We start from the raw sequence: 21,573 nt of genomic DNA, 5'->3' as shown, positions 1-21,573 counted from the left end.
TCGTGCGACACCAATCGAAATTCTTGTAAGATGTTTGTTTACAATTCGGTTGACACAGAGTAGTAGTTGGAATGGATGTCATTTCAAACGTTTGAATTTTACAGAAGCTGGGTAGCGTTCCGAATATTCATACAGTTGGTTTACACTGAAATTTCAGTCGATTTTGACGGAAAAAAAGCCTAAAAATGTTACATATTTTAACGTTAAAAATGACTAAATTGCGTTACATGAATGTTTCTAACTAGGTTAAACATCGTTCCGAAATGATTTTATGAAATTATGAATATTTCTTTTTATACAGGAAATATCTGATTTGGAAGGAAAAATGATTGAAAAAAACCGTATACAAACTCGATATGCAATTGACTTATTCGCAAATAAAATCTTCAAAGAATCGATGAGAGAATTTATAAAATTGGAAACAGATCCATGCGACGTCATTAGGCTTTTTCCCAATTTGTTTCCCAAAGACTCTGTTGCAACGAAGCTAAATCAGTCTGCATTGGCAAAATCGAATCTACCGGTTTTAAATGGTAAAGATCTTGAAATGGCTTTACTCGCATTGATAGAATATCTAACTGAGGTTCGTTTCAATATGCTCCGGAAAATGCAGAATACAGAAAAAAAGACCCACAGTAAAAATTCAAACTATCTGCTGTCCATCATCGATACCACATTATTAAAATGTTACCTGCAGGTAATATAGTTTTCTGTTTTTTCTTCGCCAATCTTTGACATTTTCAGAATTAATTCTAATGTAATGTTATGTTACCCGAATTTCGGATTATTCAGACGAATGACTCGTTGGTAGCGTCGGTAATTCGTATGAACCATTGCCACTTGGATGAGACGGAGAGAAGTTTGCTGACTTTCAAAAAGTTTGGCGAACTCATCATTTTGTACCAAACGAAGGGTCATCATAAGAAAGCATTACAGCTGCTGCAATCTCAAGCTGAAATTCCGAGTTCAAGTCTATTTGGGCACGAACGCACCATTCAATACCTTCAACATTTGGGCAATGAACATAGACATTTGATATTCGAATTTGCCGGCTATGTTATAGAAAAAAGTCCAGAAGATGGCCTTCGAATATTTACAGAGGATGTACCCGAAATTGAAAATTTACATCGCGCAGAGGTGCTCGATTATTTGTTGAAAAACCATAAAAGCCTTGTAACGCCATATTTGGAACATATAATTTTTGTGTGGAATGAAAAAAAGGCCCTATTCCACAATATTTTAATTCAACAGTATCGCGAAGCTTATGCTGATATAAAAAATAGTACCAACGGTGGTGACATAAAGTAAGTATTAAGATTTATTATGCGATGTGCATGTTTTTCGTTTGTTTGAAAATTAACAAAAACTTCTCTTTGATAGGCAAAAGGAATTCGCCAGTCAGAATATACGTGATAAGTTGGTTAATTTCCTGAATAAATACAATTATTTACATGCCGAAACCGTACTCAAAAATTTTCCAGAAAACGATTTATTCGTGGAGCGAGCAATCATTCTCGGAAAGTTGAAGCGTCATGAAAAAGTCCTTGCGATTTATATCCAAATACTTAATGATGTTCCGAAAGCAATTGCTTATTGTGAGGACGTATATGAATCATCAGATCCAGATGCTGCGAAAAATATTTTCATACAGTTAATTGAAATTCTTCTAAAACCACCCACAATGCCACCATACACGGGAGTTGAATTACACTCAAGTTGTTTGCAGCCTAATGTGGAAGCTGTACTGGAGCTACTTGAGCATCATGCTATCAAGTTGAATCCATTTCGCGTCCTTCAAATTCTTCCAAACGACATTCCAATCGTTCGTTTAAGACCATTTTTGGAAACAGCTTTGCATCATTCACTTGAGCGCAGACGCAATAATCAATTACTGAAGGGATTGCTATACGCTTCTAACATACAATTGCAAGAACAACGCATGAATGTGGAAGCGAGAAGTATTTTGGTATCGGAATTCAGTGTGTGCCCAGCATGTTCGAAAAAATTCATGAATCAGTCTGCATTTGTGCGCCATCCAAATGGAACTATTGTTCACTATTCGTGTCGGGAACGAAACTATCCCAATTGAAATATTTTTGAATAAACTGTAATGAATTCATTACACCGTGCAACACATCTCTGCACACCTGGACACTTTGAATGCTCGATGATGAAGGGCCAAAACCCAAACAAAACTGCATTATTAGTTTGTTCGGGTGACGCCTAAATAAGAAAGTTATCGAAGTTGGCGAATTTTGAGTATTATTGGATTTTTCGAAAATTGACCTTTTCATTTTTTATTCAATAGCTCGGCCAATATTGATTTTAGTACCTTACTGTCTTCACCAAAATTGTAGCTAAGAATCCAAATAACAAATTTTTGAACAAATTATACGAAGAAAATGGCATCTAAGTGAGTTGTGGGTCGAAATGTCGAAAAAAAGTTTCTAGTTTTTCTCATTTTTTCGACCATAACTCGTGAAATATCCATTTTTTTGTTTTCTATTTTCAGCATTATTGTAGCCAGTGTTTAATTGAACAACTCTTCTGAAAATATTAACCCAAAAAATCACATTTAGCCAACTTTTTTGGCTCAAAGTCACTTGTAGCTACCAAACGATATCATCGAGCATTTTCGGAGTTCTATAACTTCTCAACTACTCGAAATAGAGCAATAGTTTCTGAAGCAACTTTTTAGTACTTCTCAAGGGCTTTGCAGACAAAGTACTAAAAGTACTAAAAAGTACTAAAAAGTACTAAATCCTCTCAATTTTCCTTTTTTTCGACATTTCGACACACAACTCACTTAGATGCCATTTTCTTCGTATAATTTGTTCATAAAATTTGTTATTTGGATTCTTAGCTACAATTTTGGCGAAGACTTAATTAAGGTACTAAAATCAATATTGGCCGAGCTATTGAATAAAAAATGAAAAGGTCAATTTTCGAAAAATCCAATAATACTCAACTTCGATAACTTTCTTATTTAGGCGTCACCCGAACAAACTAATAATGCAGTTTTGTTTTAGTTTTGGCCCTTTATCTTCGAGCATTCAAAGTGTCAAGGTGTGCACGCAAAAGTTGAAATTTGTTGCACAGTGTTATATGAGGGCCTGAGAGTGAAAGTGACCAACAAAAAGTTGAGCGTAAAAGCGACCTAACTAAATACAAAACAGCGTGACGGTAGCATGTGTTTGTATGGAGCTCAACTTTTTGTTGGTCACTTTCACTCTCAGGCCCTCATATTTGAAAAACTATAATTGTATATGGAGTTAAATGAAAGTAAAAAAAAACATTAAAAGATCTTTCAATTTGTGAAATAAATCAAAATTTTATTTATCAAAAATAAATGAAATTTGAAACTTCATTCGTCTGCCGCAACGCATAAATTGATATTTCCATTCGTTTGTAGGCTTCCAATGAATGTTTCCTCGTCACCACGAATTGACAGTGGTTGCGTTTCGAGTGTACTCTTGTCGCGAATCATTCCAGTACGCTTCCAACGAGAGCTCTGACAGTTATTACAGCTTCCCCGTGGAATACGAAACAGGCTAATGGTTCGGTTTCCACAATCTTCACATTCAAAGAAACGTTTTTCCACATCTACAACTTTAAATTTGTGATTTTCTTCTTTGCATCGCTGTGCAGCGGAAAATGCCTTATATTTGCACTGAAATGAAAAAAACAATAAATTCATCTTTTTAATTTTAATTGTATCTCAACATTTGTTCTGCCCAACATACGTTCACGCAAATGACAGCTTTGCAATCCATTTTCGTTGTGTTTAACATTTTCTCTTCCATTGCTTCTTTTTTCTCTAACTTATTGAAATAATTATTTTGCACATTGGTGTCATGTGCTTCAATAAGATCGACGTGCGACGATCGAATTTGGAGTAGCTTCTGGATACGCTCGTTTTTGAATTGTTCGACTTCTTCTGCCAGTTTTTGTTTCTTTTTTGGATGTTCCACCTCAGATGTCTCTATGACACAGTGTGCTCGTTTTTTACCGGCTTCAGTGCCCCTGTATTTAACGAAATTTGGATTTGACTTTTCAATCGGATTTTTCCGCAGGACCGCAATTGCTTTTGCTTTGGCCAATTCATAACTGCTTTTTCCGATTGTAAATGAAAAACTTGTGAACGAGCTCAGTGTGGGGGCCGTGTTATGGATATTGATGTTAGGGAGCAGCGAAGGTTTGCTGTCATTCAGTATCGTTGATTGGTTCTGCTGCGTTGTACTGAGCGTCGAAACATCAACATCCAGGGATTTGAGCCTTGCTAAATCTTTCCTTCGCTGAGAAAAATTGGCTTCCATTCCTTCCGCAACTCGGCTTGCTGCTGGCGAATTGCTTGATAAATAATTAACTTTACCTATGAAAACCAATATGCATATATGTAAATAAAAGTGATGGCTGATATTGTTCAGAATATATAAATCATGATTACCAGTAGTTGTAGCGCCAAGAGGACAAGCTGTAGACGTATTTGACAGAGACATTAAACGCTGTTGATCTTTTGCCTTGAGTTTTTGGCTAGGTTTGGATGGTTCGGCCATAAATGATTTTCCACCGTAGAAAACTTCACTTTTGCCCAAAATCTTATTTCGTAAGGAGTTTAAGCCTCTTCCGCTAGTTGACGATTGTAATTCTGATCGCCCAGACATTTTCCCATATTCTTGTTTAACATGATACACACAAAACTCACATATACCCAAATTCACAACGGCTGTACATGGTTCACCGTTTTTCTTTTTTGATTTGCAAATTCCGTAATCTTTTGAACGCCCCAATATCATAACTCGTTGAGCAGAGTCAATGGACAGTGAACTCTCTCCGTTGTTATCTTTGCGAGAAAAAACGGATGGATTCAACACGGCTACTATCATTCCTAGCCCAGTTTTCCATAGTTCCTTGTATGCAGATTTGAAAAGAAACAGAGACACCGTTTTCATATCACCTTTCAAATCGCTAAGCCTCCAGATAATGTAATGTGACCCGGCATTACTTTTTTGCACGGGTCCTTTGCTCACAATGACACCGCTGATGCACCAATCTTTGGATAAATCAGAGTTCTGCAAATGATGTTGAAGCGATCGTATCTCAACATTGGTTCTGCCCAACATACGTTCACGCAGTGCCGTACTTGAAATTAACGGTTGAACCAATCGTAATCCAAATATTGGATCGATGTATACATTTTCCGAACGATCAGCGGTCGTTTTGCATGTTGCGACTGACACTGGCATATCCACAGATTTTTGTGATGCACTTAATCCAAATTTTATGTCAGATAGCCGCAAATTTTTACTGACTTCATTTCCGATTACAGCGTCCACATGATCTGCATCTTTGCGTTTCAACAAGTGATTGATGTCGCGTCCATATTCATTGTATTTCCGTTCGAAAAAATTCTGTAAGTCTTCTTCATCAGATGAATCGTACACATCTCGGACCGCTGCTATATCTGAGTTGATTGGAATCTTCGGTACAGTTGTGTCGTTCAATGTTATTTCACCTTCGTCAGCAGCATCTTGTAGAAGATCTGCTAATTCGTCTCCTGAATATTCTGCGTTCATTTCATTCGACTTCTCTTACCAAAAAAAAGTTTTTTCGATGGACGTTCCCGTAATATGTTCTACCTCTGATTTAAAGACCCAAACTAAGTTGTCAAGTGTCAAATTTAGCGCCAATACTGTGACATATGTTTACATTTAAATAAACCAGGGGGCAGTAGGTTTTGAATTTTAAATAATAATTATTTATAATTTCACTTCTGGTCAATTCTGAACAATTTTATTTTCATTAATGAAATCGTACAATTGTACTCCTGAAAAAAAAACAAAATTCATTCGAAATTGTTTATATTCCATACCTTATTACGACAACATTAATAAGGTAAAACGTTAACTTGTCATATGTCAGATATTTTCATCTTTGACAGTTCCTCTTGCAGAGTTTCATAACTTTTCACATTTAGCCGATGCTCCCATGTATAATAACACCAGGAAAGATCCATGCAAGAAAAACGCATGTTTAATACAAAAGTGTCTAAAAGGTATGGCAAAATAAAATAGAAGAAAAAAAGATTTTCTTTAATTTTCAAACTCAATCAACAAAATAGAGAACAACTACCAGGAATCAGCTTGTGTAGAAGTGTTAGAGCTGATGCGTGAATGCTGCCGACAATATAAAGGACAGTCCATTTGCTGCGAAGGCATAGATATCGAGCCGAAAAGAAATACTTCAAAATCTACAAATACAGTCAATACAAAAAGTATTTTTTTTCATATTCCGAGAGGATTATGTTCTATTTAAATTCAATTTCCCATAAATATATTTCAATCTCAACATGTTTTTCATTTTTTACCGCACAGGTAACTAGATGGATGGACAAAATACGAGAACACAGGCTACTCGAACTCGTAGACAAACTTATATTATTCCAAAACGTTCATTTGCTAAGCGATATCCATTAACAACAATTTGGGTAAGCTCTAAGAGTAAAATTTGGGTAAGAGTGGGAAAGTAATTTTGTGTTCTTCTAGGCTAGTACAATTGCTGGTCTGCTTGTATTTTTCTCCCGACCCCTATACGACGCATTCATTCGAGAGCCAGAGATCCATGAAATACCTAAAGAACAAACTCCACGGGAAGCAATTTTAAAGAAGTGGAGGATATAATTTAGCATACTTTTACCAAAAAAGGGACAGAATAGAACACCGCCGTGAAGCAATTTTGAAGAAATGGAAAATATAAAACGAGCGCGTCAACGACTGCAAAACTATCCCATCTTGATGACCAAATGCGCAACATCAGCATCAGTATATGCAGCTTGTGTTACCAGAGACTTGAATGTGAAGCAAAACATTTGTGAAAAAGAATTTTTAGACTTCAAAAAGTGCCTAAATGAAGTTGCAAAACACAATAAGTGAAAAACTAAAACCAAATACAGTAGTATACAATAATTAAAGAAATTTATTGATGAAAATCTAAAAAAAGGAATCATGAGAACCATAAAGAAAACCACTAACAAATTCCTTCTGATTACATATTATAGAATTCGAGACATAACATTCAAACAGCATTTAGTGCTAAGTTTCCTTTTGCGGGTGGCATTTGTTGTATACGGTGAATTTCAGGATTATTATGCAGAAGTGGCGTTCACAGACATTGATTATAAAGTTGTTACAGATAGTTCTCGACACATCTTGTACGGGGAATCACCATATAAACGTCACACTTATCGATATACACCACTCTTAGCTTATCTGCTGACCGGCAATATTCTATTTCATGTCTCATATGGAAAACTTCTCTTTTCTATCTTTGACATTTTAATTGGAATCGTTATTAGGCAAATTATTCTCGATGAGCATTTGCTGTTAAAAAGAACCAAACGGTTATTAAATTCGTTGCCATATATGCTTTATCGTCCAACACCAAGATATGAGAAACGAGCAACATGGGCATCGATTTTGTGGCTATACAATCCAATCGCGATTACAATTTCGACTCGAGGTAATGCTGATTCAATTACCAGTCTGTTCATTTTGCTTACTATTTTTCTATTACAACGAAGTATCGGACAATCCAAAGCATACGGTTTGACATATGTACTATTGGCTGGTGCCTGTCATGGATTATCCATTCACTTTCGATTGTATCCACTTGCATTTAGTCTGGCATACTATCTTTACCTTGGAGAGGAAACTATGAAACCAAATCCACATCCGAAATCGTTATTTACCGTCATCTTTCAATTCAATCGAAAACAAATTTTGTTGATTTTCTCAACATTATCGACATTGATGGGCCTCACGCTTTATTTTTATCACAAATACGGCTATGAATTCCTATTCGAGTCCTATTTATATCATTTGGTGCGGAAAGATACTCGTCACAATTTTTCCCTCTATTTCTACATGTATCTGTTGAACAGCAAACCCATGTTGATTGAAAAAATATTCACATTTTTACCACAGCTCTTAATTTTGCTCGTAATAAATGCCTACTATGGAATTCACCGTATCACACTTGGATTTTGCATTTTTCTGCATGCATTTCTAATGGTGACTTTCAATCCAGTAAGTAAAATTTAGATAAAGAAATCAAATTCTCCTCAACTAAATAGATGAAGCAATTTTCATTTTCATATTTTGTATTTATTTCGATTTCATTTCAGGTCTGTACAAGTCAATATTTCTTGTGGTATTTATCAATTTTGCCGATTTGTTTAAAAAATCTGAGATCATTGAAAATTAATCGGGCACTTTCATACTGTGCCCTTTGGTGTTCGGTGCAAGCAATGTGGCTTATTTCCGCTTATCTATTAGAATTCAAAGGATGGAATACATTTGATTTCATAAATATGCAGAGTGCCATTTTTTTTTCAGCCAATTGTTTCATAATGAAAGTGTTGATTGATAACTTTGATGTAATTGCCGAATTTTAGAAGATTAATAAAAACGTGTTTAGAATTCATAAAACTTTATTCTTTTCGGTTTCTTCTATTTTAGTGGTTGAAAATTAAGTTAATTCATCACAACATTTGTGTGGTTGAGGTAGTTGGAAACAACAAACAAAAATGTTTCTTGATCTATTTGTTTGAAAAACACCATGGGAAATATTTGAAACAAACAAATTCGTTGGAAAAATCGATGAGGTTAAAATGTAGTAATACGTGAATAAGACACTTTTCGATATTCTGATATAAACTATTGCCAGCTTATTTAACGAAATTTACCAAATTAGTTTGGTCGATTCATTAATGATTTCTTTTGAATCGGATTAATTCAATGCTTGTTTCCGAACTCCATTTCTCATTTCTTCCGCATAAATAAACGGGTCCGTTCATAGGTTTCACGATCTATGCTTCGGCTTCTGCGTCGACTTTCATAGTCTCTGCTCGTACTACTACTATGTTTACTATGTTTATAATCTCGTCTTCTATCTCGGTCGCGCTCTCTTTCCCGGTCTTTGGACCTTGATCGATATGCACGTCTTGCGTCGTGTCTTTCATCACTTCGATTGTATTGTCGTTCTTTGCTTCGTTCTCGTCCACCGTGGTGTTTTCGCTCGTGTAAGCTTCGCTCGCGCCGGTCATGACTACGTTTATCAGATTCATTTTGGGCAGCATTATGACTTGTATTTTGATTTGCAAAGCTCATATTATGCTCTCGACAATAGTTATTGATTTTGGTTTCAATTTGTTTCTGAATCGGTACTGGAATGCGAGGAAATAACGTACTAAACCATTCCAATTTTGTAAGCCACTGATACAGCATTTGTCCAATTGTCATCATCTGTTTGATGGAGATAAATAATATGATGATAAACCCAGAAACAAGTGATGCGATAATGGACCTACCTGTCCCGCGCCGGCTTTGACATCAATTTCTTCTTCATCTTGCAAGTAGTCTTCGTACCAATCGAATAAATCACCAGGTGGTTGTGTATATCGTACATACATGAATCCCAACGCCCTGATGTAGCTGAAACAAAAAAAATCCATAAGATGAGTTATGGATATAAAATAAAGAAATTCTGAATATTCAAATTACGGTGAATCTGCATGTGACATCAATCCGTTGACTTGTTTTCGGGTCAAACGCAGCGTGTATAATTTGTACAACAAACAAAAACATGTGCTAACAATGCCTCCAGCTCCAACACCTCTGACCTTGATAATAAATAAATGTTCAGTAAATATTTATATGAATAAAATAGTGTCATGCTACGAGTATTATATTAAGTACGCAAAAAATTATCAAACACAAACACAAACCTACCCCTCCGCACATGCCAGTCTGGCCTGATGTTTTTCGGCTACCACGCTCCCAAGGCTCCAGATGCTTTACTTGATAATAAATTTCGTCAATCACTTCGTGGTAAGTTTTAAGTTTGAACAATGTAACTTTGAAATAACTAGAACTTTGAATATTTGTTAAAATAAGTGGATTTAAATTCATTGAAGCTTCATTGCCGTTGATTGGTAAGGTATTGCTTTGTTTCTTTGAATGACTTTTTTGCTGTCCATATTCTGGAATAATTTATAAATGATAAGTCGATTAGATGGAGTGTTAAAATTAAAGGAATATTTGAAAATTGGAAATTACTGTCACATGCAAACCATTTCTCAAGTCTTTTCTCTGAATATTACCAATACAAGTAATGTATGGCATATATATATATGTATGAATATTCAACAAAGTGGAAGATTTTTAATGATGTGCTTCAAGTGTTCATTATCACAATTATTTTTTTTATTTAATTATTAAATAGACTTTTTGTAGAGTTCAAAAGAGATTCGAATAAGAGCATTTGCAAAATGTAGATTTCAGCTGATATCTTCTTTTCGGATTTCGCATACGCTCACCTGAATGCTCCATTTGGACAATCTCTTTATAGTATCAAATTCTTATTATTTGTTCCTTTTCTTCAGCACACGGTTGCTGATTTATCTCAAAATTTCGAGTATTTGCTTTAAAAAATGACCAACGAGTAAAACCAAAAAAAAAATGATTTGAAAACCCAAATGATTTCAAACGCTATTTCGTGTACAGCTTTTTTCAACAATTGCCTTCACTGAGACAGAAAATGGCGTCTAATAAAACCGCATCGATTGATAGGACCTCTTCAAAAGGCCTATCAACAGACTAAAGGATTATTCACATTATCATCAGATATTTGAAACATTTTGTCCAGCTTTTATGGGTGACAAATAGGTAAAATAAAAGATTGAAAGAAATATCTTCAGCATTATTTAACTTCAAACAAACATTTTGGATATTTAATTTTTACATAAAGTCTTCAAGATATCGACAGTAATGGCCGTGTTTTTATCTGTCTTACTTACTAACACATTTCAAGTTCAATCCATATTATATGAATATGAGCACCAATACATGTAAAATGTTGGACACATAACGACAAGTGAACGAGAATGTAAGAATAAGGAAAAGAACGTCCAACAACGAGAGCCAACAGCAAAAAGTACCCAAAGAAAATCGCACACTTTCATACAAAAAGATTTTGTATAATGTAGTAAAAAGTTATCTGAAAATAAGAAATCACTCATTCGATTTGGAAGCCGATTTACTGTCGAGGTCAGAATTCGAAATATTTATTGAAAAGTGTGAAATAACTAAAAAACTTATAGTTACAAAATTTCGATGAAGTGAATCAGAAAACTTGATGAAAATTCAAATCGTTTATGTATAGTCGTGAAAAAATGTCATCACCATCCGATGACACCGACGATTTAATGGATCCGCTAGCTGAAGAACTGCGGAACATAGAATCTGTGATTATTGTTACCAGTCGTAATATAGATGCATTAAATGCAAAATTTGCCAACAGACAAGACCCACCACCAATGTACATTACAGAATATCACGAGTTAACTTCACGACTTCATGAACTCGAAGAGAAGAAACTTGAGCTCACTGAAAAGATACAGCAAAATGAATCGCCTGAACCACCAGAAGAGAACCCAGAGGTATGTTCCTCATAGTTTCATACCCTAATCATTCAATAAAATATGGAAACTGTCCTGTTTGATATACATCGGTATATCGGTAAATATTTAATTATAAAACACTTATATTGTCATAATAAACGAAATAAATACACAAAATGAATCAAATGATTATTGCGCTTCAAACATTTTGTTATGTAGATTTGCAGGCCACATAATAAAAACATGGCCAAAACGTTCACATAATGGGAAGTAAAATAGTATTACTATTATTATTATTTGTACGAAGAAAATGCGTGAAGAATGAATGCACTTTGTTTCTGCGCTGGATTCAAAGTCCCGAATTGATAAGGTTTCAAAAAATCGATTGCGTACTTGCTATTCGGCAGACGAAACCATACACACGCACACATGCTCAAAAATATGGAAGTAGACTACGGTGTAAACAAAATCTTATTATGCATAACAACAAAAAATTAAGACATTTTGCATAGTTTTTGCTTTGAATTACAGAAGAAAGAAGAATCAATCGATTATACGTCTTATTGAGACGAAGAGGTGACAGCAACCATGAATTCAATGACGGAATCATGAGTACTGTCAAGTTTGATGACCTTTACTTTCAACCCCAATCATGCATACAAATTCTTTGAAATTATTCCGAAGATTTTTTGGTATTCACACAATAATAATATTATTACAATAGGTTGATATAATGATATATAAATTTATTCTGTACGAAAAATAGTTTCCAAGCAAAACCAATATAGTTTTCTCCGAGAAAAAGAACAGAGATGAAAATTTTGTGAGAGCAAATGTGATGTAATTTTTATATCAGACTTTTGCTCTCAAATAATGTTTATCGCATTTTTCCACGCTGTTATATTCATCATATTTTCGGAAATGTATGTTAGAAATCAGGGCTTCGTAAATAATATATCAGTAAAATAGCCTCTGAATTATAATTTTTTTTTTTTCATTCAATTCCATTATTTAGGTTCGGAATAATGTGGAAACATTGAGTAGACAACCGAAAATATTTCTGCGTGCCCACTTACCAAATCAGCAGCGCACATCGGTTCAAGTGATTCCAGGTCTTCGGCTGAGAGACGCATTGAGTAAAGCTCTTAAACGGCGTAATCTAACTTGTGAAATGTGTGAGGTAACAACACTCAGTCGAGATAAGCCAATACACTGGGACACAGACATAAGCTTGATCCGGGCTGAAGAAGTTTATGTCAAAGTTACCGATAAGTTTCCAATTATGACACACATTTCCCATCAGGTATGGTTTCTCAAAAAAAAAGAACATTCACCGTGAATAGAAATACGTCCAGTGAGCAAGCGCATTGACATCTTTTCTTAATTCCATAGTTTGTGCGGAAAACGTTCTTTTCGCTAGCATTCTGCGAATGTTGTCGGCGCCTATTATTCACTGGATTTTACTGTACGCAGTGTAATTATCGCTTCCACCAACGATGTGCCGACAAAGTGCCACGGTTGTGTCATCAAATACACATGGATAGTTATTATCAACTTTTATTAGCTCAAAATCCTGACTGTGGTATACCAAATGCGAATGGTTTAGGATTAGGTTATCAAGAAAGGTATAAAAATGATACTAAACTAATTTCGATGTGTGAGCATTTGAATGTTTCAAGCTTTGTTTACGCCTTCTCCCATTTATAGGCATCCTCGATCACTGAATCAACAAGATCGATCCAACTCAGCCCCTAATGTGTGTATAAACAGTGTAAAATTGACTGCTGATCAATCGAGACTTCTACAACTGGCAAGAGGACCAGTAGATTTCGTGAGTTAAATACTTAAAAATTTAGGCATATACTTGACATCAACAATTTTTTTTGAACGTCCATATTTTCCAGACTCAATCAAGTCAAGAACATTCACATTCAACACAAGCATCACCTACAAACACATTGAAGCATGTTAAGCGTCAGCGTGCTAGGTCAGCTGACGAAAGTAACAAGAATTTGCTGTCTCCGCGTGAACAAAAACCGACTGATGAGAATTGGGTAGGAATGATAATGAAATTGTTCTTAAATATCTTTGAAACATTCTGTATGCTTTTTATTCATTTCGTAGAATATTCAGGCCGAAGAAATTTTAATGGGACCCCGGATAGGGTCTGGATCATTTGGGACGGTGTACCGAGCACATTGGCATGGGCCTGTTGCTGTGAAAATCTTAAAAGTGAAAACACCCAGCCCGGCTCACTTACAAGCATTCAAAAATGAAGTTGCTATGTTGAAAAAAACACGCCACTGTAACATTTTATTGTTCATGGGTTGCGTGAGCAAGCCTTCATTAGCAATAGTTACTCAATGGTGTGACGGAAGTACCCTATTTAAGCATATTCATGTGAATGAGACTCGATTTGAACTCAATACCTTGATTGACATTGCACGACAAGTTGCTCAAGGAATGGACTATTTACATGCAAAGAATATTATACATCGTGACCTTAAATCCTACAATATTTTCTTGCATGAAGATTTGTCAGTAAAAATTGGCGATTTTGGCCTAGCTACGGCCAAAGCGCGATGGTCTGGCGAACAGCAATCCGAGTATCCAACGGGAAGCCTAATTTGGTAAGTAAAATTGTAAACTGACATAATATAAATGGAATCAGAAGAATGTAGAATTCGTTGTATAATTCCATTTTTTCAGGATGGCACCAGAGGTGATACGTATGAGGGAAACCAATCCGTACTCATTTCAGAGCGATGTGTATGCTTTTGGGATTGTAATGTATGAATTGCTAACGCTTCAACTGCCATACAATCACATAAATAACAAAGATGAGATTCTACTTAAAGTTGGACGAGGCGTTTTACGACCGGATTTATCGAAGGTTCGTTCAGACTGTCCTCAAGCTCTGAAACGTTTGGCAGAAGACTGTATGAAACTAAATCGTGACGAACGGCCACTATTCCGTCTGATTTTAAATATGCTAGAAACAATGCTAAGAACTCTACCGAAAATTCATCGAAGCGCCAGCGAACCAACGTTGCAAACTCAATTACATAGCGACGAATTCCTGTACAGTTGCTCCAGTCCAAAGACACCTGTTAATTTCCATTGTTTCCAATATTTCGGTGGAGCCATTTAAAAATAAAAATAATTTAAAGAGCCTCTAGATTTTATCTCACTCAAAAATTGCATGAATTGTTCACAATTTAGGATAGTAGTGTAGGTTTCACTGACTATGTTATGAAAGAGAAGAGTAAGTTTCATTCGACTTAAAAATGGTTAAAAGGCGAGTATGTTCATTTTTGGCGGGTCATCGCGGTTTTCTACGGTTTCCGTGCGACTTGGTCTCTTTGATGATGAAATGGAATGAAATAAGAGACAACTATCTTCGGCAAAGTCATAGAGCACTTCTAGCTCCACAACTTTGCCAAAGATACCAAGCTGTTATCTTTAATCAGTTCTTCGGAAACCCTGGAAAACCGCGACGACCTTAGGCATTCAAAAGAACCATCACAAACATATTCGCCTTTTCAAAAAAATAAATCAAATAAAAAACATACTCTATTCTCAAATCTCACCCATAAATAATGGGTTCTCAATCAGTTTAAAAATATTTTTTTCCTATGAAGCTATTTTCTAAATTTTAACTGTAACTGTGTTGTCAGATTGACAATTTCGGTCATCCCTAGTGATGAAAGTATTGATGTCATTTCTAATTCTCATTTTTTCTGTATATATAAGATGGCATCTAAATTTAATAATATAACCAACATGAAAATTTGGTTTCACAGAATTTGCAATAGAGTGACAGCATATTCAACCAACTTTCCTTTTAGTTCTGTATTGTAAAATGAAAAAAATAAAAAACCAAGAAAAGACTATTGAAATGAACGTTTCGAGTGAAAAGTCTTTGGCTTCATAATGTTCAAGATGCGCATGTTCTTCGATTGAACGACGTTTTATGCACAGCATATCCTCACATTGATGAACTCTCTCTCGTCGTTCGACATGCACTCATGAGTTCATTAGTATAAAACAAACACATAAAGCGAAAAGCTTACGTTACACGCTACGCGCACCCATTGATGCGGCAACGCCAAGTTACAACTATTTGTCACGCTTTGCAATCTCACTTCGTGTGTGTGCTTGAAAGAGACAACAACAGTGATGTGATGCGCATCATGCCATAGCGTTTTCACAAAATCAAAGCGAAGCATCGACTTCGCGTTCGTCTCCCGAAAGAGAACAAAAGGGAAAACGAAAGAACAACAAGAAACCAAAACTTGTAGACATTTTTTTCTGGATACAAGCAATAGAAGACAGCCGCCATTTACCTACGGCGAACGAAAAAAATATTGTTGTACGTTTACTCGGTGTTGAGTGTATCGTTTGTTGGTTTAACTAATTTTTTACAGATTCCTGAAAATTGCTTAAAAGTATTTTGGACAAACGGATTCTCGATAAATTGTGCAAATCAAATACAGTGTGTATACGAAAAAGAAGACTGTTTCGTATAATTTGATAATAAATGTGAAGTAGACATTTTTCTTTATTCTAATCCGCGAGCGCTGCTGTTAAAAGTGTGTGTTTTTTCAACAACAAAGAGTTTTTTCCAACCATACATTGCAGGTACAATTTGTACATATAGCGTATGAAGTCTCCATTTTGAAAATCAACTCCAGAAAACTTGTCTCTTATTTTCAAAGTGATTTGGTTCATCTCTATTGAAAAAATTCACAAATCTGATGCACAAAGCATTGTTTTCGTTATGTGCGAAACGCACCATTCACATATTGTCCATATTCATGTTTTGATTGACAGATGATGGGTTGTCAGTTTAGTTATGTCCACATACATATAGAAAACTGTATTGAGTTGAACAATCTTGATATAGGTAGCTAGGGTAAAAGCGGATGTTCGGCTTTCGACATCATTTTCGACATATTTGGAAACATTTAATTTCTTTTTGACTGGGCCTGTGAAATATGTGTATATTTGACTGGGAAAAAATTAAAATAATCTTTTTAGCCATTTTTTTAACATTGAAAAAATTGGACACGTCCAAAATGTGTTTGAAGAATATATGAAATGAAGGAAAACACAATAACAGAACCCCATGACATGACGTTTAGATATTACATTTTTGTCGTTTTTCTTGTTGATATTTTTTCCACTTATTCAGTACAATATTAAATTTTGTCCGGTGTTGACCTTTGTGTTCATAATCATCATTGTTTTCTTTTGGATTTTGTATCGCACCTTTAACACTCTATATTTTTTTCTATTGTTTTATTGTCGAACCAAAGAAGAAAATTCACTAATCTCTACCGAACATAAACGTAGAACAAGGTTTCAAAATGGAAGACCCGAATCGTATGATGGCTCATGCCGGCATGATGGCACCGCAAAACTACGGAATGCCAAATCCAAATGATGGATCACAAGGTGGTGAGAATGAAAATCATGGCCGTAAGCAAGACATTGGTGAAATTCTGCAACAAATCATGAACATAACCGAGCAATCATTGGACGAAGCGCAGGCTCGGAAGCATACTTTGAACTGTCACCGAATGAAGCAGGCTCTATTTGTTGTGCTATGTGAAGTGAAAGATAAAGCTGGTAATTTTACATTTGTTTTGGAAAAGATTCAGGACTGCATCAGTCTAAACATTGCTACAATCGAAGTATTTCCATTTGAAAATAATTTTAATCGTAATGTAAAACGATTTTTCAGTATTGTCGCTCCGCAATACACAAGAAGAGGAGCCACCTGATCCACAGATTCTGCGTTTGGACAATATGTTGATCGCCGAGGGAGTAGCTGGGCCTGAAAAGGGTGGTGGTGCAAATGCTGCCGCTTCAGCAGCAGCAGCGAGTCAAGGATCATCCTTGTCATTGGATGGTGCTGATAATGCTATCGAGCACTCCGATTATCGTGCTAAATTGGCACAAATTCGACTGATCTATCATCAGGAATTGGAAAAGTACGAGCAAGCGTGCAATGAGTTTACTACCCATGTTATGAATTTACTTCGTGAACAAAGTCGTACCAGGTATGGTTACAATAGATACTTATTTTAGAGTTTTTGCTCCTGTTAGTGCAAGGATTATAACTATTTTCATATTATATCAAATTCACAATATTAGACCAATTACTCCGAAAGAAATCGAGCGTATGGTGCAGATCATCCACAAGAAATTCGGTTCCATTCAAATGCAGCTCAAACAATCAACTTGTGAAGCCGTCATGATACTACGCTCACGATTTTTGGATGCCCGACGAAAACGGCGTAACTTCAGCAAACAAGCATCTGAAATTCTCAACGAGTATTTCTACAGTCACTTAAGCAATCCATATCCTTCCGAAGAAGCCAAAGAAGATCTGGCACGCAAATGTGGTATTACGGTAAGTGAATATCATCAATATTTTTAGAAAAATGTTCATACTTAAAACGCATCATATCACTTTAAATCCCAAGTAACAATTATTAAATGAATTATATCCTAACCCGGGTATATGTTTAGGGTTGAATGTGGGGTTACGTTTGACCATAGATACAATCATTTTTTCCGTCGAAAATGAGTGAAATTCGGGCGTAGTCCAATTGTGCATGAAATGAATGGAAAGAAAATAGAATGAAATCAATGCTCTTTTTTTCAATTGAAAACCAAGTCATTTCATTTGTTCCTATCTACGCAACCAAATGTACGTACTCCCGTGAACAACAGAAGGCTGTCCCCTCAGGCCCGCAAATTAATCAAGGCCAGTTGGCTAACAAATCGTTAGTACAAGTATTATTTTTAAAATCTATTCTTAAGTGATATGGAGTTGGTGCTACTGCTAGTGGTTGCTGCAATCTATTCATCATCCTCATCTTCGGAGATGTGCTCGTAATCACTGTCGATGTTCTGTTCGTTTTGCTGAACCGGTCTCGATAGATTCGGGTGAATGCGGTATTCGAACACCTCACAACGACCTAAAACAGAAATCACAAAAAAATCTGCAATCAAAATAGTTAGAATCATTTCGATTTCATCATTTTACCTTTGTATAGAATGCCCTTTGCAGCCACTACGTCACGATGCCAATTGGTTACGTTCTGATCTATGTGTGACGCATACTACTCCAAGTCACCAGCGTCATTTGAATGACATTTATAGTATTTGCAAAGTTTTGACACCAAACGTGTTTTAGATGGTCGAGTCGGATTGGCTGCGTTACGTGGCTGATTGTTGTTGACATTCTGTTGCATTCGTTCGTCCTTCTCCTCTTTGCGTGCTTTCTTCAGTTTTCGGCTACTTAATGTGGTCACGATTTTGTTTGGCATTATTTGACTATCATACCCATTCAGCCAGCACTGTCGCCAAACTTTGAACCGATTTCGTTTGGTTCGTGGATCGAAACGTCCAAAGCATTTTGCGCATGTCTGCGATGTGAAGTACTCATCGACGAAACGAACGATGCAATTGCTCAATTTCTTGAAGCCAACAATTTTCTTGTGCCGGGGCATGCAATCGTCTTTTGATTCCAATCGGTGAGTTTGGTGCCATTTGTGCTGCGCCCAAGTAAATCATTGATGGCTTTTTGTTCGTTAACGATGCGGCAATTTTTTCGCCACGTATTTGTCAAAACTAAGGCGAGCGTACTTGCGCGTTCCGAACACAGCAATTTCCAGTGCCATCATAGTCAACCGATGACATATGTAGCTCTTCCATGCATTCTTTGACTTTGGCGATGGGACCACTGGATATGACCTAAGGTCGCGTTGCTGTTGCTCCTTGAATGTCCTCTGCCATCGTTCTTCCTTCTGCCTACGTTTTGATCGTTTCGCCCTCCAATGATTGTTGGACCAGCAATCGTGATGTTTTCCTGAAATGAAAAAGCAATGAAATGCCACAGCAATTAGTAATTTGTACATTATTTTATCTGAAAATGAATACTCATTTGCAATTGCAACGGTGCGACGAACGGTTGCGTTCAATGTACGAACTCCAGGGTCGATTCCAAACTGATACACGAATAGTTCATCACGGTACATCTGCTCAATTGTCTTCAAATCCTTCGCATCTAGCGTACGGTTCGATTTGATGTACATGAGCGAAACGGAAACACTATCGATGACAATCGAGCAATCGAATTTCATTTTTCTGTCGCCGATTTTGTTGATTTTCTTCATGTTGAACACGTGTTTCCACCACTGTGCCGGATTTTTGTTGTAAGTTTCTTTTTCGATGTACACTTTTCGGCCACTTTTTCCTATCGCATGATTCAAAGCGCCTAAATTACGAGCAATTTTAAAGAAATGCGTGACGTCGATGCGAATGTGCTTGAGATCGAAGTCATGAACGGGCATTGCAATGAAATTCTTTACTTTTGGCGGTCGTAGTACAAGTGGCATCTTGTTTGTGACAGGATCACTTCTGTATTTGGCAGGATCACTTCTCTACTTTAACGTTAAAAATGACTAAATTGCTTTTAATGAATGTTTCTTGGGATCTTTTTGATTGAATCAATTTTCCGCATTTGTATTACGTCCAATTCGTCCAATTGCAAAGAATATACAAGCCATACGGAAGGCATTTTGTATGTGCGCCACTAATTTTAGCACAAAACTGGTTTATTACATATGTGTTTGATATCATTTGATATCAGACTTTCGTTTTTACACAGTGTTTCAATAAAAAGAATCATATAAACCTTGAATTTCATTTTTGCCATTCACATTTAAAATTTAATTAAAACATCTTCTAAAAAAGATTGTGTGATCGTGTAAAAAAAAATTTACATTACATATATATACATATGTAAGTATTTGTGTCATGTGTTATACTACCGGATGAATGAATAATTTTTCCAAATCACAAATGAACGAAGCGTGGGTATGTGCCATTTTTTTCTTCTTCCTTTAAGTTATAAAATAGCTTTCGTAGAAATTTAGTTAAAACTAATTAATAATCTCAACTCTTTTTCAATCTATCGATTAAACGAAATAAACACAGCAGCGGAAAAGTCGATCGTTTTGTAACGATTTGGTCTCCATTCTATAATGTATATATTCTTTTGTGGAGTTAAAAAGGAAAATTAAGGAAATGTGCACATCCCACCGTAATTTGAAATAAAAGACATCGAAGCAAACACATTTTCACACGGAACTACCCAATTTTTTTGAACACTGTGCTTATTTTCTTCAATTGTATTGGATTGAGTTGTTCAGAATACTAACAAACATTCATTTTCATTTATGATTGTTTCACTTTGTACAGTACTTAGCATCTCTGTTGAATACTCATGTTGTCAATAATTTTACATTAGGTTTCGCAAGTATCAAATTGGTTTGGTAACAAGCGAATTCGCTACAAAAAAAATATTGGCAAAGCTCAGGAAGAAGCGAATTTATATGCTGCAAAAAAGGCAGCAGGTGCATCACCATATTCAATGGGTGGGCCACCGAGTGGTGCAGGTATTTGTCATTTGCCAAATATATAACAATCATTCGACTTTTTCGTTAATGGAAGATACATTTTATGGAACTAGCTACTCCAATGATGTCTCCAGCTCCAACACAAGATTCAATGGGCTATTCACTGAGCTCAGGGTACGATCCGCAGCAAGCGTACGATGGAAGCATGGGATATGATCCAAGTTTGCATCAGGATCTCAGTCCATGAGGATACTGAACGACGATATTCAATTCAGCCAAGCATGCACAAAACGCGCTCTATCAATAAGTTGAAACATAGCCACTGATCAGAAAAGAAACGAACGCACTTATTAAAAAAGTATCAACCAACAAACCGGCAGTGAGATAATAATGTTGAAAGCAACAACTATTTACGACGCTATGCCTTCTTACGTCAACGCCAACTGGTGCAAGAACAAGTACTACAAGCACAACGTACGTCAAATTCAAAAGCTTATATACAAATATATACATGTGTCAATTGCTTATTGAGCGGTTTTCTGTTCTCAAGAAATATTTTGAGTTAATTTTTATTAAAAAGCGCAAATTTTTTTTTTTAATCTTGTTATTTTAAAACGTAAAATCAAACATTTTTCTCGTGTTTTTGCGTGTTTTTGTCAACACAAGAGTAACTTAAGAATT

General features: G+C 35.9%; 8 protein-coding genes across 15 annotated transcripts; 6 read left to right on the top strand and 2 right to left on the bottom strand.

Annotated features, from left to right (window-relative positions):
- Positions 1-301: 301 nt before the first annotated feature.
- LOC129573222 (vam6/Vps39-like protein) lies at positions 302-2,788 on the top strand (the record flags this gene model as incomplete). Its single annotated transcript, XM_055453550.1, is given in 3 exon segments — positions 302-697; positions 793-1,304; positions 1,381-2,788. Coding segments are annotated over 3 exon segments (1,617 nt in total), but the record flags the coding sequence as incomplete, so codon positions are not given.
- A 523-nt stretch (positions 2,789-3,311) lies between these two features.
- On the bottom strand, positions 3,312-5,576 carry LOC129573223 (protein MCM10 homolog). Its single transcript, XM_055453551.1, has 3 exons — positions 4,448-5,576; positions 3,744-4,372; positions 3,312-3,670 (listed from the first exon to the last, which is right to left on the bottom strand). Exons 1-3 carry the CDS (start codon positions 5,574-5,576, stop codon positions 3,365-3,367), a joined length of 2,064 nt encoding a protein of 687 aa, XP_055309526.1. The 3' UTR covers positions 3,312-3,364.
- Positions 5,577-5,877: 301 nt separating this feature from the next.
- On the top strand, positions 5,878-6,492 carry LOC129573228 (cx9C motif-containing protein 4). Its single transcript, XM_055453565.1, has 4 exons — positions 5,878-5,895; positions 5,954-6,055; positions 6,122-6,274; positions 6,375-6,492. The coding sequence occupies exons 2-4, from the start codon at positions 5,989-5,991 to the stop codon at positions 6,380-6,382; spliced, it is 228 nt and encodes a 75-aa protein (XP_055309540.1). The 5' UTR covers positions 5,878-5,895; positions 5,954-5,988; the 3' UTR covers positions 6,383-6,492.
- A 54-nt stretch (positions 6,493-6,546) lies between these two features.
- On the top strand, positions 6,547-6,998 carry LOC129573229 (uncharacterized). Its single transcript, XM_055453566.1, has 2 exons — positions 6,547-6,685; positions 6,742-6,998. Exon 2 carries the CDS (start codon positions 6,744-6,746, stop codon positions 6,930-6,932), a length of 189 nt encoding a protein of 62 aa, XP_055309541.1. The 5' UTR covers positions 6,547-6,685; positions 6,742-6,743; the 3' UTR covers positions 6,933-6,998.
- Positions 6,999-7,004: 6 nt separating this feature from the next.
- LOC129573225 (GPI mannosyltransferase 1) lies at positions 7,005-8,491 on the top strand. 2 transcript variants are annotated; one of them, XM_055453557.1, is made up of 3 exons: positions 7,382-7,518; positions 7,983-8,084; positions 8,183-8,491. In XM_055453557.1, the coding sequence occupies exons 1-3, from the start codon at positions 7,447-7,449 to the stop codon at positions 8,450-8,452; spliced, it is 444 nt and encodes a 147-aa protein (XP_055309532.1). In that variant the 5' UTR covers positions 7,382-7,446; the 3' UTR covers positions 8,453-8,491. The 2 variants fall into 2 exon arrangements, with proteins under 2 accessions (XP_055309531.1, XP_055309532.1); XM_055453556.1 differs by having other exon boundaries at positions 7,005-8,084.
- Positions 8,471-10,570, bottom strand: LOC129573227 (pre-mRNA-splicing factor 38B-like). 3 transcript variants are annotated; one of them, XM_055453562.1, is made up of 5 exons: positions 10,130-10,570; positions 9,789-10,039; positions 9,561-9,679; positions 9,368-9,491; positions 8,471-9,302 (listed from the first exon to the last, which is right to left on the bottom strand). In XM_055453562.1, exons 1-5 carry the CDS (start codon positions 10,179-10,181, stop codon positions 8,820-8,822), a joined length of 1,029 nt encoding a protein of 342 aa, XP_055309537.1. In that variant the 5' UTR covers positions 10,182-10,570; the 3' UTR covers positions 8,471-8,819. The 3 variants fall into 3 exon arrangements, with proteins under 3 accessions (XP_055309537.1, XP_055309538.1, XP_055309539.1); XM_055453563.1 differs by having other exon boundaries at positions 10,376-10,512; XM_055453564.1 differs by having other exon boundaries at positions 10,116-10,138.
- Positions 10,571-10,596: 26 nt separating this feature from the next.
- On the top strand, positions 10,597-15,361 carry LOC129573224 (raf homolog serine/threonine-protein kinase Raf). 3 transcript variants are annotated; one of them, XM_055453554.1, is made up of 8 exons: positions 10,597-10,724; positions 10,870-11,497; positions 12,474-12,761; positions 12,851-13,083; positions 13,166-13,289; positions 13,363-13,512; positions 13,583-14,088; positions 14,168-15,361. In XM_055453554.1, the coding sequence occupies exons 2-8, from the start codon at positions 11,213-11,215 to the stop codon at positions 14,607-14,609; spliced, it is 2,028 nt and encodes a 675-aa protein (XP_055309529.1). In that variant the 5' UTR covers positions 10,597-10,724; positions 10,870-11,212; the 3' UTR covers positions 14,610-15,361. The 3 variants fall into 3 exon arrangements, with proteins under 3 accessions (XP_055309529.1, XP_055309528.1, XP_055309530.1); XM_055453555.1 differs by lacking the exon at positions 10,597-10,724 and having other exon boundaries at positions 10,825-11,105; positions 11,221-11,497; XM_055453553.1 differs by having other exon boundaries at positions 10,671-11,497.
- Positions 15,362-15,651: 290 nt separating this feature from the next.
- Positions 15,652-21,478, top strand: LOC129573226 (homeobox protein extradenticle). Of its 3 annotated transcripts, none has more exons than XM_055453559.1 (6): positions 15,652-16,099; positions 16,814-17,089; positions 17,205-17,523; positions 17,618-17,876; positions 20,784-20,931; positions 21,006-21,478. In XM_055453559.1, the coding sequence occupies exons 2-6, from the start codon at positions 16,828-16,830 to the stop codon at positions 21,137-21,139; spliced, it is 1,122 nt and encodes a 373-aa protein (XP_055309534.1). In that variant the 5' UTR covers positions 15,652-16,099; positions 16,814-16,827; the 3' UTR covers positions 21,140-21,478. The 3 variants fall into 3 exon arrangements, with proteins under 3 accessions (XP_055309534.1, XP_055309535.1, XP_055309533.1); XM_055453560.1 differs by having other exon boundaries at positions 15,653-16,099; positions 16,780-17,089; XM_055453558.1 differs by having other exon boundaries at positions 15,653-16,099; positions 16,777-17,089.
- The last annotated feature ends 95 nt before the right edge of the window (positions 21,479-21,573 follow it).

This window comes from Sitodiplosis mosellana, unplaced genomic scaffold (genome assembly GCF_009176505.1).
Source record: "Sitodiplosis mosellana isolate CC-2019 unplaced genomic scaffold, AAFC_SMos_1.0 Smas_scaffold_6025, whole genome shotgun sequence".
NCBI classification, from domain to species: Eukaryota; Metazoa; Arthropoda; class Insecta; order Diptera; family Cecidomyiidae; genus Sitodiplosis; species Sitodiplosis mosellana.
This window is presented reverse-complemented; position numbering and strand designations above follow the sequence as displayed.